The 13,244-nt window shown below is 55.1% G+C and overlaps 1 protein-coding gene across 1 annotated transcript; it reads right to left on the bottom strand.

Moving 5' to 3' along the window:
* Window positions 1–2,469: 2,469 nt before the first annotated feature.
* GFI1 (growth factor independent 1 transcriptional repressor) lies at window positions 2,470–12,098 on the bottom strand. The gene is made up of 7 exons (XM_060142475.1): window positions 12,033–12,098; window positions 9,432–9,629; window positions 8,930–9,112; window positions 6,822–7,303; window positions 6,563–6,700; window positions 5,346–5,511; window positions 2,470–2,648 (listed from the first exon to the last, which is right to left on the bottom strand). The coding sequence occupies exons 2-7, from the start codon at window positions 9,544–9,546 to the stop codon at window positions 2,470–2,472; spliced, it is 1,263 nt and encodes a 420-aa protein (XP_059998458.1). The 5' UTR covers window positions 9,547–9,629; window positions 12,033–12,098.
* Window positions 12,099–13,244: the final 1,146 nt, after the last annotated feature.

The following is a 13,244-nucleotide window of genomic DNA, read 5'->3' as shown; positions in this document are numbered from 1 at the left end:
TGGATGCTGCAACTGTTCACCCAACAGTTCTGGAAAATTATCTTAAACTGCCTTATAGAGTGAACAAATTTCAATTTTGAATGAGAGTAAATTGACATGTAAAGACATGGTGTTGAAAACCAAGTGAGGATAGCCAAACACCGAGATTTGGAGAGACCGGAGAAAAGCATGCTCAAAGCCAGGGAGAGTCCTGTGTGTTCTATTTGCTTCCTTGGCCCTCAAGCAATCTCTCTTCCCTCTGTGCTGCAGAGAGCAGAGCCAGCCAGGATGAAGCAGGAGTTTATTTTCTCTGCTTATTCACTTACCACCTCAGCAAATATTTATTGATCTCCTACTGTGTGCCAGGCATTGTTCTGGGAGCTGAAGATTCAGCAGTGACCAAATATATAAAGCTCCACAGGACACTGTGTTCACTGCTGTATCCCTAGCACCTAGAACAGTGCCAGGCACATACTCGGCGCTCAATCAATATGGGTGAAATTGATTTGAACAGAAATGGACAAGCTGCTGATGGTCACCATGGGCTGTGCAATACCTTGGCTGGGTATTAGAAAGAGTACAGGTAGTTGGGATTTAGGCCAGGACCTTATTCTGGTTTCATTCTTTTAAAGGACTGATTTATTCCCAAAGGTGGGATAGAGCCAGAAATAACCCAGATGCCAATTTTACTGCCCCTCATCAGTCTTCAGATTTATAACTTGCCTTAGGTGAGGCAGCTAATCAGTCTCAGATATTTTCTTTCCCCTCTGTCTCCAGAGAATCAAAGTAGTCAGGTTTGGATTGTGATGATAGAACCATATCTTCATTTTATGGTGAAGGAAACCAGTATCGGGAAGGTCAAAGGATTTGCCCAAGTCACATGGTATGTTGGTGACAGAGTCGTGACTAAGACTCAGTCTCTAGACCTAAGGCTCGTAACGCCTTTATTCATCTGGGAGCCTTCTGGCCTGTTTAAAAACAAAAACAAAAAACCTGAACCTCTCAGAATAAAAAGCCCATATACATGTAGGACATCAGAGACTCGGCAAGGTAGGAACTTACTTTTGTATCCCTAGTTCTTCTGCTAAGAAGGAGCTCAGGCACAGAAGAAAAGAAAGAAGCTCATGAAAACCAGAGCAATTGGATTTTACTCTCTTCTGGATGTTGGCTTGTCTGCTATACTTTTATACTCTGCTCCAGTTCCCTTCAGTGCCAACTGCCCCTAGAGACCAAAACAAAGTTCTTTCCCAAATTCCCTACCTAAATGAAAAGCAATATGTAAGAGTCTTAATACTTTATTAACTTAAAACACCACTCTAATAAATATGTATTAACAAACATAATGCACTCCAGAAGATCTAAAAACATTTACAAACTTCATCATAGTAAAAACACCACTTTTTTTTTCCTCTGTGGTACGCATGGAGGGTTCAAAGAGTTGAAGACAGAGCCTTCACGTGCCTGCTAGCTTAGACATCTTAAAAATATCAGCTTAACAATAAAAAAACGGAATATACACAAAAATCTTTGAAGTATCTGTTCAGCTATTTTTCATTTACGTTTGATAAAATCCAAACAGTCAGAAGGGAAGTTTCAAGATTCTGCTTTACCTTCTCAGAATTCCTTTGTGGGGGGAGGGAGCATAGACCCAGCTACTTGGAGCTGCGGAGCAGAGGCAGACAGAGACTCTACTTTCCGGCTCCCCAGTACCTAGCATAGGGCCTGAAACCATGGTAACTGGTGGTCAATAGACATTTGCTGAACAAATGGATGACAATCTTGTCCAAAGGCATTGCTCTGTGCTTCCACCTCTTCTGAAGAAGCCTTCACAGGCCTCCTGGAGGGAGGACATCTAATCTCTTCTCACCAAGCCGACTTTTCTTCTGCTCCTTCTTGGGGCAGGATCCACAGTGTGTCTTGTAATTTCAAAAGTATGAAATTCCTTTCCCAAATCAGTTTCTGAACCAGTCTCCAAGTGGAAGAAACGATTCCTCCAACCTTTATAGGCAGCACCCAACAAAAAAAGGGGTCAAAAAACTCCCCAGAAGGAAAACAATAAAATAACACTCATTCTTCATTCCAGATAAAAAGATTGATATGTTTACCTTGTAAATGATGATTCCTCCTATTCCATACAAGTATCTGGGGTAGGTCAGGAGGAGGAGGGAGGAAACCTGAAGGACCTTCCTATCTGTGTAACAGGGCTGGGAATAGGAAGGACTGTGAGGCCCGGTATTTTATCTGATTGCCTCTCCACTTGGAGTCTTCAGATGTAGAGGAGCCTATTGGGTGAGTCCCATACCCAGGCAGTCATTTAGTTCCCACTCCAGGCTGAAATTTCAAAAGGTAACTTATCCCCTCTGGCGGCTCCAGGGAGAAAAGGGAAGGGGGATCACCCTGGTGGGATCTGCGGAAGTGGCTGGTGGCAAGTGGGGAGGCTGCCCTCCGTAGTGTTGCCTGCGTAACTGCGCCTGCAGCCGGCCGAGGCGCTCACTTGAGCCCATGCTGTGTCTCCCGGTGCCGCCTGAGGTCCACCTTCCTCTGGAAGCCCTTTCCACACAGGTCGCAGCCGAAGGGCTTGAAGCCTGTGTGCTTGCGGCTGTGGGTGATGAGGTTGGAGCTCTGGCTGAATGCCTTGCCACACACCTGGCACTTGTGGGGCTTCTCACCTACAGAGATGGAAGGGGGAGGGGAGGAAGCATGAGTCTATGACAGAGCTAGAGGGGACTCACTGTGACCCGCAAGCTCTTGGCAGCGGCTGGCTGCACCACAGTCTAGGGCCTCTGAGCAGCTTGGAGGGTGCCGTGTGTGGCAGTGCAAGTCCCGGGAAGCCAGGGGTGCACCAGGTGAAAGGGAGACTCTCCGGGTGGGGGTTCCCAGCCAGAGGCCTCAAACCGTTTCCTGCTAAACGGAAACAACAAAGGCCACGTGCCCTCCCCAGACACGCAGCTGAATCCGCCCTGGGAGGACTCCCTTGGCTTTAGAAGTAGAGAGCTCCCACAGCAGATGTTCAGCGCAAGGGGCCGGGGTGCTGTCTTTCAAACCACGTGACTCTGCTCTAATTGAGAGGAAGTTTTCAAATCTGAGTTTCCAAGTGGGTGTTGGTTTGTATGGACCAGTGAGCCTGTCTTCTTTCTTGCTCTTGGAGGACAACAGGATGTATTTGAAAGCATGGGCATTTCTAGAAGTCTTATTTTTAAAAAATCCACATCTGGGTCACAAAGTATTTCTTAAGGCAGCTGATCCTTTTCTATCTTGATTTTACTCTCTTTTTACGAGGTTAATCACAGGATTCTTTATATACCAGCAACTCTTCACCATTGATTAATAAATAGCAGATAGGCTTCCCTGGTGGCACAGTGGTTAAGAATCCACCTGCCAATGCAGGGGACACGGGTTCAAGCCCTGGTCCGGGAAGATCCCACATGCCGCGGAGCAACTAAGCCCGTGTGCCACAACTACTGAGCCTGCACTCCAGAGCCCGCGAGCCACAACTCCTGAAGCCCGGGCGCCTAGAGCCCGCGCTCCGCAACAAGAGAAGCCACCGCAATGAGAAGCCCACACACCGCCACGAAGAGCAGCCTCTGCTCGCTGCAACTAGAGAAAGCCCGTCCACAGCAACGAAGACCCAACGCAGCCAAAAATATAAATAAATAAAATAAAGTACCTTTAAATAAGTAACAGAAAAGGGTTTGTTTCCCCCCCAATTCATATGCTATTTAACATTTGGGAAAGTAGCATGATTTTCCAAATAGCCTCAGCATGGCATTATAGTCGGGGTTTGGCCTTGGAAAAAATGCAAAATAGATGAAGTCTGTTTTTGAGGAACCCTCTGTTCCTCTTGCTGTACCCCTTTCTATCTTTGTGCTTCAGGTTTCCTTGATAAGGAACCAATCATCAAAACTTATCCTATCCCTTAGGGTCAAATAAATCTGAGAAACGAATTCTAGCTATAATGTAAATGTTTGATAAGGGCTTAATGTTTCATTCAGTCAAGATCCTAGTTGCATTTTGGTGAGCGTCTTGAATACCTTTACTCAAAAGGAGCGAGTTGCATGGAAATTTCAGGCAAGAGAGCATGATTAAAGTAGGATATTTTTCTAGGTTTTCTGATGGGGGCATCTACACTGCCCAAGCATATTTGTAAACATCAACGGTGATTGTTTGGAACACACTGTTGTCTTAAGTCAGTATTCATCTTCTAAAATAAAATAAAATTCTGGATCTTGTGTAAATGTCTTGTTGACTATTAAGAGAGTGCTCCTGGCATTAAACCTGCCACCTACACACAATCAAAATATTAGAGAAAGAGTTCAGGATTGGAAGCCAGAGCATTCCACAGCCCTATGATTTACTCTCAGTCTGACCTTTGGTAAATCATTCCATCTCTCTGAGTTTCAGGATGGTAAGAGCAGCTCCTTCTACTATATGGGCTGGCAGTAAGAATCAAATGAAGAGACAGATTTGAAAGCACTTTGTACATTATAAAGCATCATAATGGGTAAAGGCTTATCATTGTTATGACAAACTGGCTGATATTTTGAAAAGGGCAATAAGTGAATAGAAGCTTTCTGTATCCACCAATCCCCTCGGCTTTGAAAATAGAATATAATAAACACTGGTCAACAGGATAGACATTTGAGAGCAGACAGACCTGAATTCAAGTCCTGGCTTTGCCACTTGCTAGCAATATGACCCTGGGTGGGTGCCTCACTTTGCTCATCTCTAAAATGGGGATAAGGAGTAGTCTTTACCTCCCTGAGTTGTTGTGAGCATAAAATGAGATAATGCATTTTAAAAGCGCTTAGCAGAAAAAGCCTAGTAATAGTTACCATTTTTTCCCTTGCTCTGTCAGAATAAGCTGTCAGACTCCTAAAAATGCAGCCAAGAGGTCACACATAAGACCCTCCCCCAAAAGGCTGGGTGATAGCCCTAGAGAAAGTCTCAATCTCTAGGTAAACATTTAGAGCAACACTCTGAGAGGACCCTGGAGCTTCATATTTCACCTAGAGCAGGCAGCAGTTGGAGCAGCTGCTAAACTAGAGGAAAATATTCTTTGCAAGGATAGAAAACTTGCAGCTGACCTGCTGAGTGGTTCTTCAGATATAACCCCCAGTCAAAGCCTCTCTGGGGAGAACCACGTATGTAAATGAACCTAAGAGAATCTGTGCCTCTTGTTTTGTTTTTTTTTAACACACATGCAGTGATTAACTCCATCTGGAAGGCCATTTCCACCACTCATTCTGGGGCAAGAATATCACAAAGAAGGTGAATTATGTTGGCCTCAGGGAGAAAAACAATGACCTCCACCCCCCCTTTCCACCCCTCAACAGGTGTTTCCCACAAGCCAAGGGCCTTCAGCTCACCGGTGTGGATGAAGGTGTGTTTCTTCATGTCTGATTTCTGGTGGAACCTCTTGCCACAGTACTGACAGGGGTAGGGCCGGGTGTCTGAGTGGATGAGCAGGTGTGTGGACAGTGTAGATGACCTCTTGAAGCTCTTGCCACAGATCTTACAGTCAAAGCTCCGTTCCTGCAGAGAGAAAGAGGTGATTACTATTGCAATGGTCTAGGCTGCCATTCTCCTCACCACCAACCTGACACTAAAATCCCCAAAGCTAGGGCTCTCCCTTCCTTCAGACTCCCCTTCCCCATAGCCTGCCCCATTATCCTCTCTCCTCCCATTTATTTCCAACCTCCACCCTTCCCACCCATATCCTCTACGCCTTTAACACTTTTTCAACCCAAACACTTTTCAGCCACAAACTTCCACACCCCTTGGCCAAAACGTATCCCCACCCTGCTTTTTTGACACCAATTTACAAACACTTCTCCACCCTCCTCAACAGAAGGCTTAGACCTCAGTCACTTGAGAGGCTCCTCCCCCCTCCCCCCAGGCAGTGTGGATGTTGAAGGAGACGGGAGAATACTCTTTTTAGTAAGTAGTTCTCTGTAAGTAAGCATTCTTCTGTCATAGTTACTTGTGAACTTATTTGCTTATCTACGTAGCCTCTATCTCTCAGCTAAACTGTAATCTCTGTGAGGGTATCCTGTCAGGGACCTGGTGTGTTACTGGATTCTCATGTACCTAGCACCTGGAAGTTGAGCAACAAATATTTATAAGTGAATAACTGAAAGAACAGAGGGACAAATACTGGATGCTCTAAATGAGTTGAGATTCCTCTTCTTCAGTCAGGAGGGGTCAATGCAGATTAAGTGACGGCCATTTGGTGAAAAGAAAGAGGCCAAGAAACAGCGCTAATAAATCTGACATATCCGCTGCAAGAGTGCATACAAGCCCTTCTCAAACCCAAAGTAATGATGGGGATCACATTCTGGAGTCTCACAATGATGTGACACCAAACTCCAGGGCTGCCTCGAGCCCTGAGCCGGCAACCACGCACCTTTCCCTGCACGCCTACGTCTGAGCAAGGGGACGTGGCAGAGGAGACTGGGGGCAGTCGGGGCAAGTCCAAGGAGAAAGGTGCCAGGCGGAGAGCGGTCGGTGCTGCACAAAGAAGCAGAAGATGCCGGAACGCGAAAACCTGAGCAGGGCGGCGCGCGGCCGTGCGTCCCGCGCTTACCTGCGAGTGCACGGCTTTGTGCTGCTCCAGGCTCACCGCGTGCCCGAAGGTCTTGCCGCATATCTCGCACGCAAAGGGTCTCGTGCCGCTGTGGGACCTGCGCACGTGCACCTCGAGCCCGTGCGGTGTGGAGAACACCTGAGGCGGGTGGGGCCGGGGAGAGGGCCGCTGAGAGGGGCCGAGGGGCGCGGACGCTGGCTGGGCGCGGGCCGGGGGCGGGGGCGCGGGACCGCTAAAGCCAGGCGCGAGGGAGCCTCACCTTGCTGCACTTGATGCACTTGTAGGCGCCGCCGCCCATTAGTAGGCGGGTGCACAGCAGCTCCGACTCCACCTTGACGCCGGTGCCCTTGTCGCCGTGCAGCCCGTGGCCGCTCTCCGGGTACAGTCCGCCGGTCGCCGGCCTCTCGTACAGTCCTGCCGCCGCGGGCCCAAAGTCGCGATAGAGCCCCAGGCCCGCGCCGCCGGCAGCTCCGCCTCCTGCGCTGCCTCCCCCGGGTGCCCCGGCCCCCGCGCCGCCAGCAGCCCGGTCCCGGCCGTACAGCGCCGCGGGGTGGCCTGGCTCCGGGGCGCGCTCGCAGAAGAGGCCCAGGCCGGCGCCGCGCTCCAGGGCCGCGCACGGCCTGTAGCTCTGCACCAGGTGCCGCAGGTCGGAACCCGCCAGACCGCTCCACGAGTACGGCTTGAAGGGCAGGGGGAAGGGCTGCACTTCGTCCAGCGAGGGGCACACCGACTTCTCCGAGGCTGTGGAGGAACAAGAGGGCGTCCGGTTAGGTCAGGCCTGAGACCCGGCGGTGTCGGCCAGTCGGTGTGTCTGCGAAGTGCCAGGCACCCAGCCCTTGTGCAGCACTCGGTGCGCCAGGCCTCTCGCTGCGTGCCAGGGAAGCCCCCAGGTTCAAACGCCGGCCGGGTCCTTGGGGCCTCGAGGACAGTGGAGGCGACAAGGCAGCACACAGAAACTTTTCTGGCTGGACCAGCACATCTGGCGGCCCCATAGAGAAAGACGCGCCACGCTTCAAAAATGCTCCGAGCAGAGCGGAGCTGCGCGGGAGGAGAAAGCGGCGGCCGTTCCGGCCCTGGACGGAGCCTGTGGGCAGAGGGCCCAGCCCCGGCGCTCTCCCGGCCCCTACGTGTTCCTACTCCGTCCTTTTTCTTTCCCGGAGTCGGGAAGAAGGGAGGCAGTGAGGACCAATAAAATGCGGCCCGGCCTATCCGAGACATACCTGTCTGGGAAAAAACAAAAATCAAAAAACGGGAAGGCGTTAACATTTCTCAAAGTTATTAAATACCCAATGCAGGGCCAGTGGGAAGGGGGCTCGGGCTTGCTAAATACTCCCTATTCCCAGTCCTGTCATAATTTGACAGAGGGAAAAAAAAATTCCCACGAATTTCTTAGAGGAATGATTTACAATGTAAGGTTTAGTCACCACCTGCCAGACAAACAGCTTTCCGAATTCACGGCCTTCTGCACCCCGACCCATGCGAATTTTGCTAAAACCAAATACCAATATATACTTTTCCCTAAATGCATACGGATTTACAAATCTGTTCACACACACCGCAGACTCCAGTCCAGGCTAGCCGCTTCAATGAGAAGCTGCATTTCGAGTTTCCGTCGGAGATTCCGGCGGTGCCCAGTCCTTGCGCGGCGGTGTCCTGCACAGCCAAGAAGGACCCTCGGGTCGCCGGCTCCCAGACGCACCCTCTTTAGCCAAGTCGACGCAATGAGTTTGGGACGGGGTTGGGGGTATCTTTTAAAACTAGTAAGTTAAATCTGGAAATAACCGGCCCTTGGTAGAATCCCGCTGTTCTGCGCTCTCCATTCCCCACCGCCGGAACCCGAGACTCGCTCCCACCCAACGTGTAGTCGGTTTGCGCGAAGCTCGATTGCTGGCTGGAAATGAAACCAACGGGCTGGTCCCCAAAGCCAGGCCAACCTGGTAGAACGAAAAATGAAATAGGCCCCCAATCCGCGCCTGCGAAGACCTAGCGGGTGTCCGAGATTTTCGTCCCGGACCGGTCCCTCCCGCTTGGCGCCCAGCTCCGCCAGGCCCAACGCCGCGGCAGCGAGCTTAATTTTTAAAGGCAACGACACTTTTCTCTCAGACTGCCCAGGTCTCCGTTTGAGACTCGGGGGTCTGGATTCTGGGATCCCAGCACTGCCTGGGATCCAAGCAGCCGACCCCGCGAGCAGGCTGTCCCTATCCCAGAAAAGCCGCTGCCTCCCCGCGGGGCCCAAGAACAAGCTCCCTCCTCTCGGAAAGACTCTCCGCCATCCATTTGGCATTTCTGTGCCCAAAGCCGCTCCGGTTCATTCCTCACCGCTGGGTCTCTGCCGCCCGGGCCCCAGAGCTCCCAACGGGTCCCTACCTGGAGACACAGAAGGCGACGGAGGCCTCCAGAAGTCCTCAAACTCCGAGCTCCGATCGCAGACGCTGCCTTCACAGCTGCCGGGGGACGTGGAGGCTCTGTCGGGGGCTTCGGTCAGCTGAGACTCGGGGGACAAACGGCCCCGGGGCTCCGCCTTCGCCCCGCCTGTGCTCGAGGTGCTGTCTGCGGAGAGGAGGCAGGATAGGGGCTCAGGTTGGGTCTGGATGGGCCCGATGGTTCTGAAGCGGTGCCCCCCAGACCGTGGCACCTGGGCTCTCTCAGCTCTCCCCAGACCCGGCCGGAACCCTCCCGGATCCAAGGGCGGGAGCAGAGAGGCCTTGGCACCTAGGCGACAAGCCCGGAAGGAACCTGAAAGGCAGGTAACAAAAAAGGCAGCAAAGGGGCTTCGGGACCGCCCTTCCCGGTTCCTGGGGGATGGTGTGGCGGACACAGAGTCTATGGCCCCGGGAGCGGCCCCGCCCGGCCCGCGCACGCCCCGCACCTGCTCCGCCTGGCGCCAGAACATTCTCCAGGCGGAGGGAATAGTCGGGTCCCGGGGAGCGCGGCTGGTGGTAACTGTGAGCCTTTTTGCTCTTAACCAGGAACGAACGCGGCATGGTGGTCGGGCGCGCTCCCCACTCTGCTCCAAGGGTCCCTGGAGCCTCCGTCAGCCCACCGTAAGCCCCAGCCAGGCGGAGACCTGCGAGAGGAGAACAGGGTGGAAACGCGGGTCAGCACGCTCCGAGACCCGGGACTGGGCAGCGGAGTAGACAGAGTTCGGGCCAGGGAGGAGGGAGGAAGGCCCGCGGGAGGAGGGGCTTGGCCCCGCTGCGCCGCGCTCACCAGGTGGCACTCGGACAGGTGGCGCAAGCCAGCCGCCGCCGCTCAGCGGTAAAACCCGTCCCCGGGCTCAGACTCAGGCCTCTTCCTTCTGCCGTGCCCACGCCCCTCGGCCCCTCCCCTTCCCTAGCAAAACTCGTTTTGGTAAAAACTCTCCGAGAGCCGAAGTCCCCAACGAGCCAGTTACCCCAACTCGACCACACACTGCCTGTCTGGATCCGCTCTTGGGCTGGGGAGAAAGGCGTAGACGCGCGGACCAATTTAGGGCGGGGGAGAGCGGAATGTGTCGACGGTCGCGGACCGAGTTGAGGCAAAGAACCAAGCCCTCCAAGAGCCGGCTACAGACTGTAGTGAAAGGGGGTCAGGGGAGAGATGCCTCCGGCTGATTGAGGGGCGGGGTCGGGGGAACTGCATCAGAAGGACTGGGGGAAGCAAAGGCCGGAGAAAGAAAGCAGGAAGGTAGGGAAGCAGGTGGCAGAGGACCAATGAAGGCCCCGGGAAGAACTCGCTTCCCGGTGATCTTGATCGTCCCTCACTTGTACCCCACGCGGGGAATAAATTGGCCCGGAGACGCGGGTGCGGAGGGAACAGGCAGGGGTCGGCGCAAAACACACCAGACCATGGAGACCTAACCTCGGAAACAAAGTCCCGGGAAAAAGCACTTTCCGTTCTGCTCACCAAAAGCCTTGCCCTGGGGAAGTCGAGCCGGGTTCGCGCGCTACGGCTGTGAAACGCGCGGTGTGCTGGAGTCCGCAGAGAACCAACCGTTTAGAGGACGCGGGAGAGCGCAGGCTGCTCTGGCAGCAGCTAGAGAGTCGGGATCGGGGCGCGGGTCTGGGAGGGAGCTAGCTGCCCGCTACGCCGCTCTCATTAACCCCCCAATCAGTTCACCTAATCCCGGGGTCGAAACCTGAGCCCGGCGGGGAGGCGGGGCAGCGCCTACGGCCTTTCCTGGGGCTCGCTCCGGGGGCGGGACCTGGCGGGCTAGGAGGTTTGGGGAAAACGAATCTGCCTTTCTCTCAGGGTGAAGGCGATGGGGGACGGGTTCAAGTGCGAGCTGCAGGCTCTTCGGGCACCGCAGCTCTCGGTTGTCTTGGTTATTTCAGAAACAAGGGCCCTGGGGATCCCGGGTCCGGGAAGGACCCCTCATCTTTGAGCTTCGCGCGACTTATTCTGCCAGACTAGGTACCGTGCGGCTCCCAGAGCAAGATGCAGGACAGAGTCTAAGTCTGCCGGTTGGCGCTCCGGAATCAACACGAGTTCTCGCTCCACGTCCCACTGTGTCCCCTTCCCCGGAGGAGGAATGGACAGGCTTGAGAGAAAAGACAGCTGGGACATATAGCTGAGTCTCAAGTGACGTTTCCCGTGTCCTAAACGCCAGAAGGCCCCTAGGATTGAGGGTGTTGCCCGCCCGTACCCGGGCCGGCCCCTAAGGGTCGGGGCTTCAGGAGGCCTCGAGGTGCTCGGCTGCCGTAGGGCGAAGCACTGCCGATTCAGTTTTCCCTGCGCCCCGGGGTGAGCTGCTCCGTCGGCTGTATACTTAGACACCACAAATCCAAAACCAATTTCTTAAATAACCATGAAAACTCGGAGGAAAAGGAAAATGGGGTGAAAATGTCCCGAGGGCCCTGCTGCGGTTTGGGTCTGCGTTGGCGCGGAGCGGGACAGGGGCGGGAATGCAAGGGGTGGTGAGCTGTCCCCGCCACCACTGAGTCTGGACTGACTGGCACGGAAGCGACCTCCCGACTCAGGCCACAGCCCTGCGCCTCCTTTTCATCCTGGCTGGCTCTGTCCGTTCCTGGGAGGGTGGAATAGGTAGAGGGGTGGTAGGACCAAGGGCTGATCGCGTGGGAAGGCGACCTCTCGCAGCAGCTGGCGCCCGGGGGCGGGGCGGCCTCCTCGGCGCACGCGGGCCAGCCGGGCCTCTCTTCACGGTCAGGGCCTGGGAAGGCGGGAGCTGGAGGCGCAGAGCGGACAGCCTCCTGAGCCCAAATGCCGCCGCCTCCCCACCAGATGTTACCTTCCCGGTGGATCCCGCTCCTCCGCAGAACCACCAAACCGCCTGGCTTGCGCCCCCTGAGCCAGATCCCCAGCCCCTCCGTGCGGGTCGCGCGGGGACCAAGAGGATAGAGCTCTTTTGGTTCCCAAACTGCGGCCGGCGTAGGGTGGGAACCGGCAGCGCCCTCTGGTCGCCCCCGCAGTGCCGGTGTCCCGCCAGTTTCTGCGTCCGCCCCCGCTAGGGAGGGAGGCGCAGCGGACCTACCTGCGGGTTCAGGGCGCGGGTATCGCGCTCCGAGAGTTTTCAAACTGAGTTGCTTTCGGGAGAGACCGCGCTGTCTCGCTCTCTCTCTCTCTCTCTCTCTCTCTCTCTCCTTTTTTAATCTTCCGAGCTCAGCCCCCAAAACCACAAGCTTCACTTCCTGAGCGTTAAGGAGTAGCTCGCTTAGCCCTGTCAGACCTGCCCCCCAAGCCCCAGTCGGGCGGCGGGCGCGCTCCCCCTTTGCGCAAGGGTATAGGAGGCGGACGGGGGCCTGGCCTTTCTAGCCGCCCTCCCCTGCGGCCCTCCCCGTTTTTTCTCTGCGGGACGGCGGGAGATGGGGAGACCCGGAGGGCCCAAACACCCAGGCACTAGAAATGACTCGAAAGAAAATGAACTATTCTTGGCTCCTGGGAGACTTCCGCAGCGAGAAGAAGTCACAGATTCAGGACACAGATTGACTGGAGCGCAGGGGGTGGGAGCGCCCAGCTCCGAGGAAGCCTCCCCGCCCATCTTGTCCGGGACACCCCCCCACAACCCCGCTGCCTGCTTGGGCTGCGCCGCCCCCGGGTCGGGGCCGTGAATCACCCGCCAGTGGTGCCGCCGGCCTGGAGCCCGGCGAGTGGCCGCGGTGTCCGCAGAGCGAAACCTGCCCCGCGGCCCCGAAATAGCTTGTTGTGGAAACACTTCGGGATAAATACGCCCAACAAGGCTGAAAATACCTTGACACCCAATCCCAGAGGTTTGCTCATTTCCCTTCGGATTTAGGTAATGGTTAAATTTGGAAGAGGTGGGCGAGCGCCGAGCCCCCGGCCGAGAGGGCGCAGGCGGCGCGTCCCGCGGGCGCCCGGCTGGGCTGGCGGGCGCGCCCTCCCCACGTAGCGCTCACCCGCGCTGGGCCGGGTCCGCTCGGCCGGCGGCTAATTTCCGGTGGTCGGAGCTGCGAAATTAAAGGCCGCGCGGAAGGGAGCGCGCGGGGGCAGCGACGGCGGCTGCTCGGCTGACCCCGCCCTGCCGGGGCAAACCAGGGAGAGCCGTACCCCAGGCGCGGGCTCTGCCACCGCCTGAGGTCAACCCAGGCACCTAGTCGGGACGCGAGCGGTAAAGCTCCATAAAAGCACTACCCTGCTGATTATTAAAAAGTCATTCTTCGCTGGGATTGTGTGTTCCATGAGGGTAGGGGTGGATCTACAGCCTTGTGTCCTGGTGGGCTCGTAG

The sequence above is a fragment of the Lagenorhynchus albirostris genome, chromosome 2 (genome assembly GCF_949774975.1).
Source record: "Lagenorhynchus albirostris chromosome 2, mLagAlb1.1, whole genome shotgun sequence".
Classification (NCBI taxonomy): Eukaryota; Metazoa; Chordata; class Mammalia; order Artiodactyla; family Delphinidae; genus Lagenorhynchus; species Lagenorhynchus albirostris.
This window is presented reverse-complemented; position numbering and strand designations above follow the sequence as displayed.

Coding starts and splice junctions, on each gene's coding strand:
- GFI1 (XM_060142475.1), bottom strand. CDS start 9,546: ATGCCGCGTTCGTTCCTGGTTAAGAGCAAAAAGGCTCACAGTTACCAC. Junction 9,113..9,431: donor TCTGGCGCCAGGCGGAGCAG/GTGCGGGGCGTG, acceptor TCCTCTCCGCAG/ACAGCACCTCGAGCACAGGC. Junction 5,512..6,562: donor ACAAAGCCGTGCACTCGCAG/GTAAGCGCGGGA, acceptor TTCTCTCTGCAG/GAACGGAGCTTTGACTGTAA.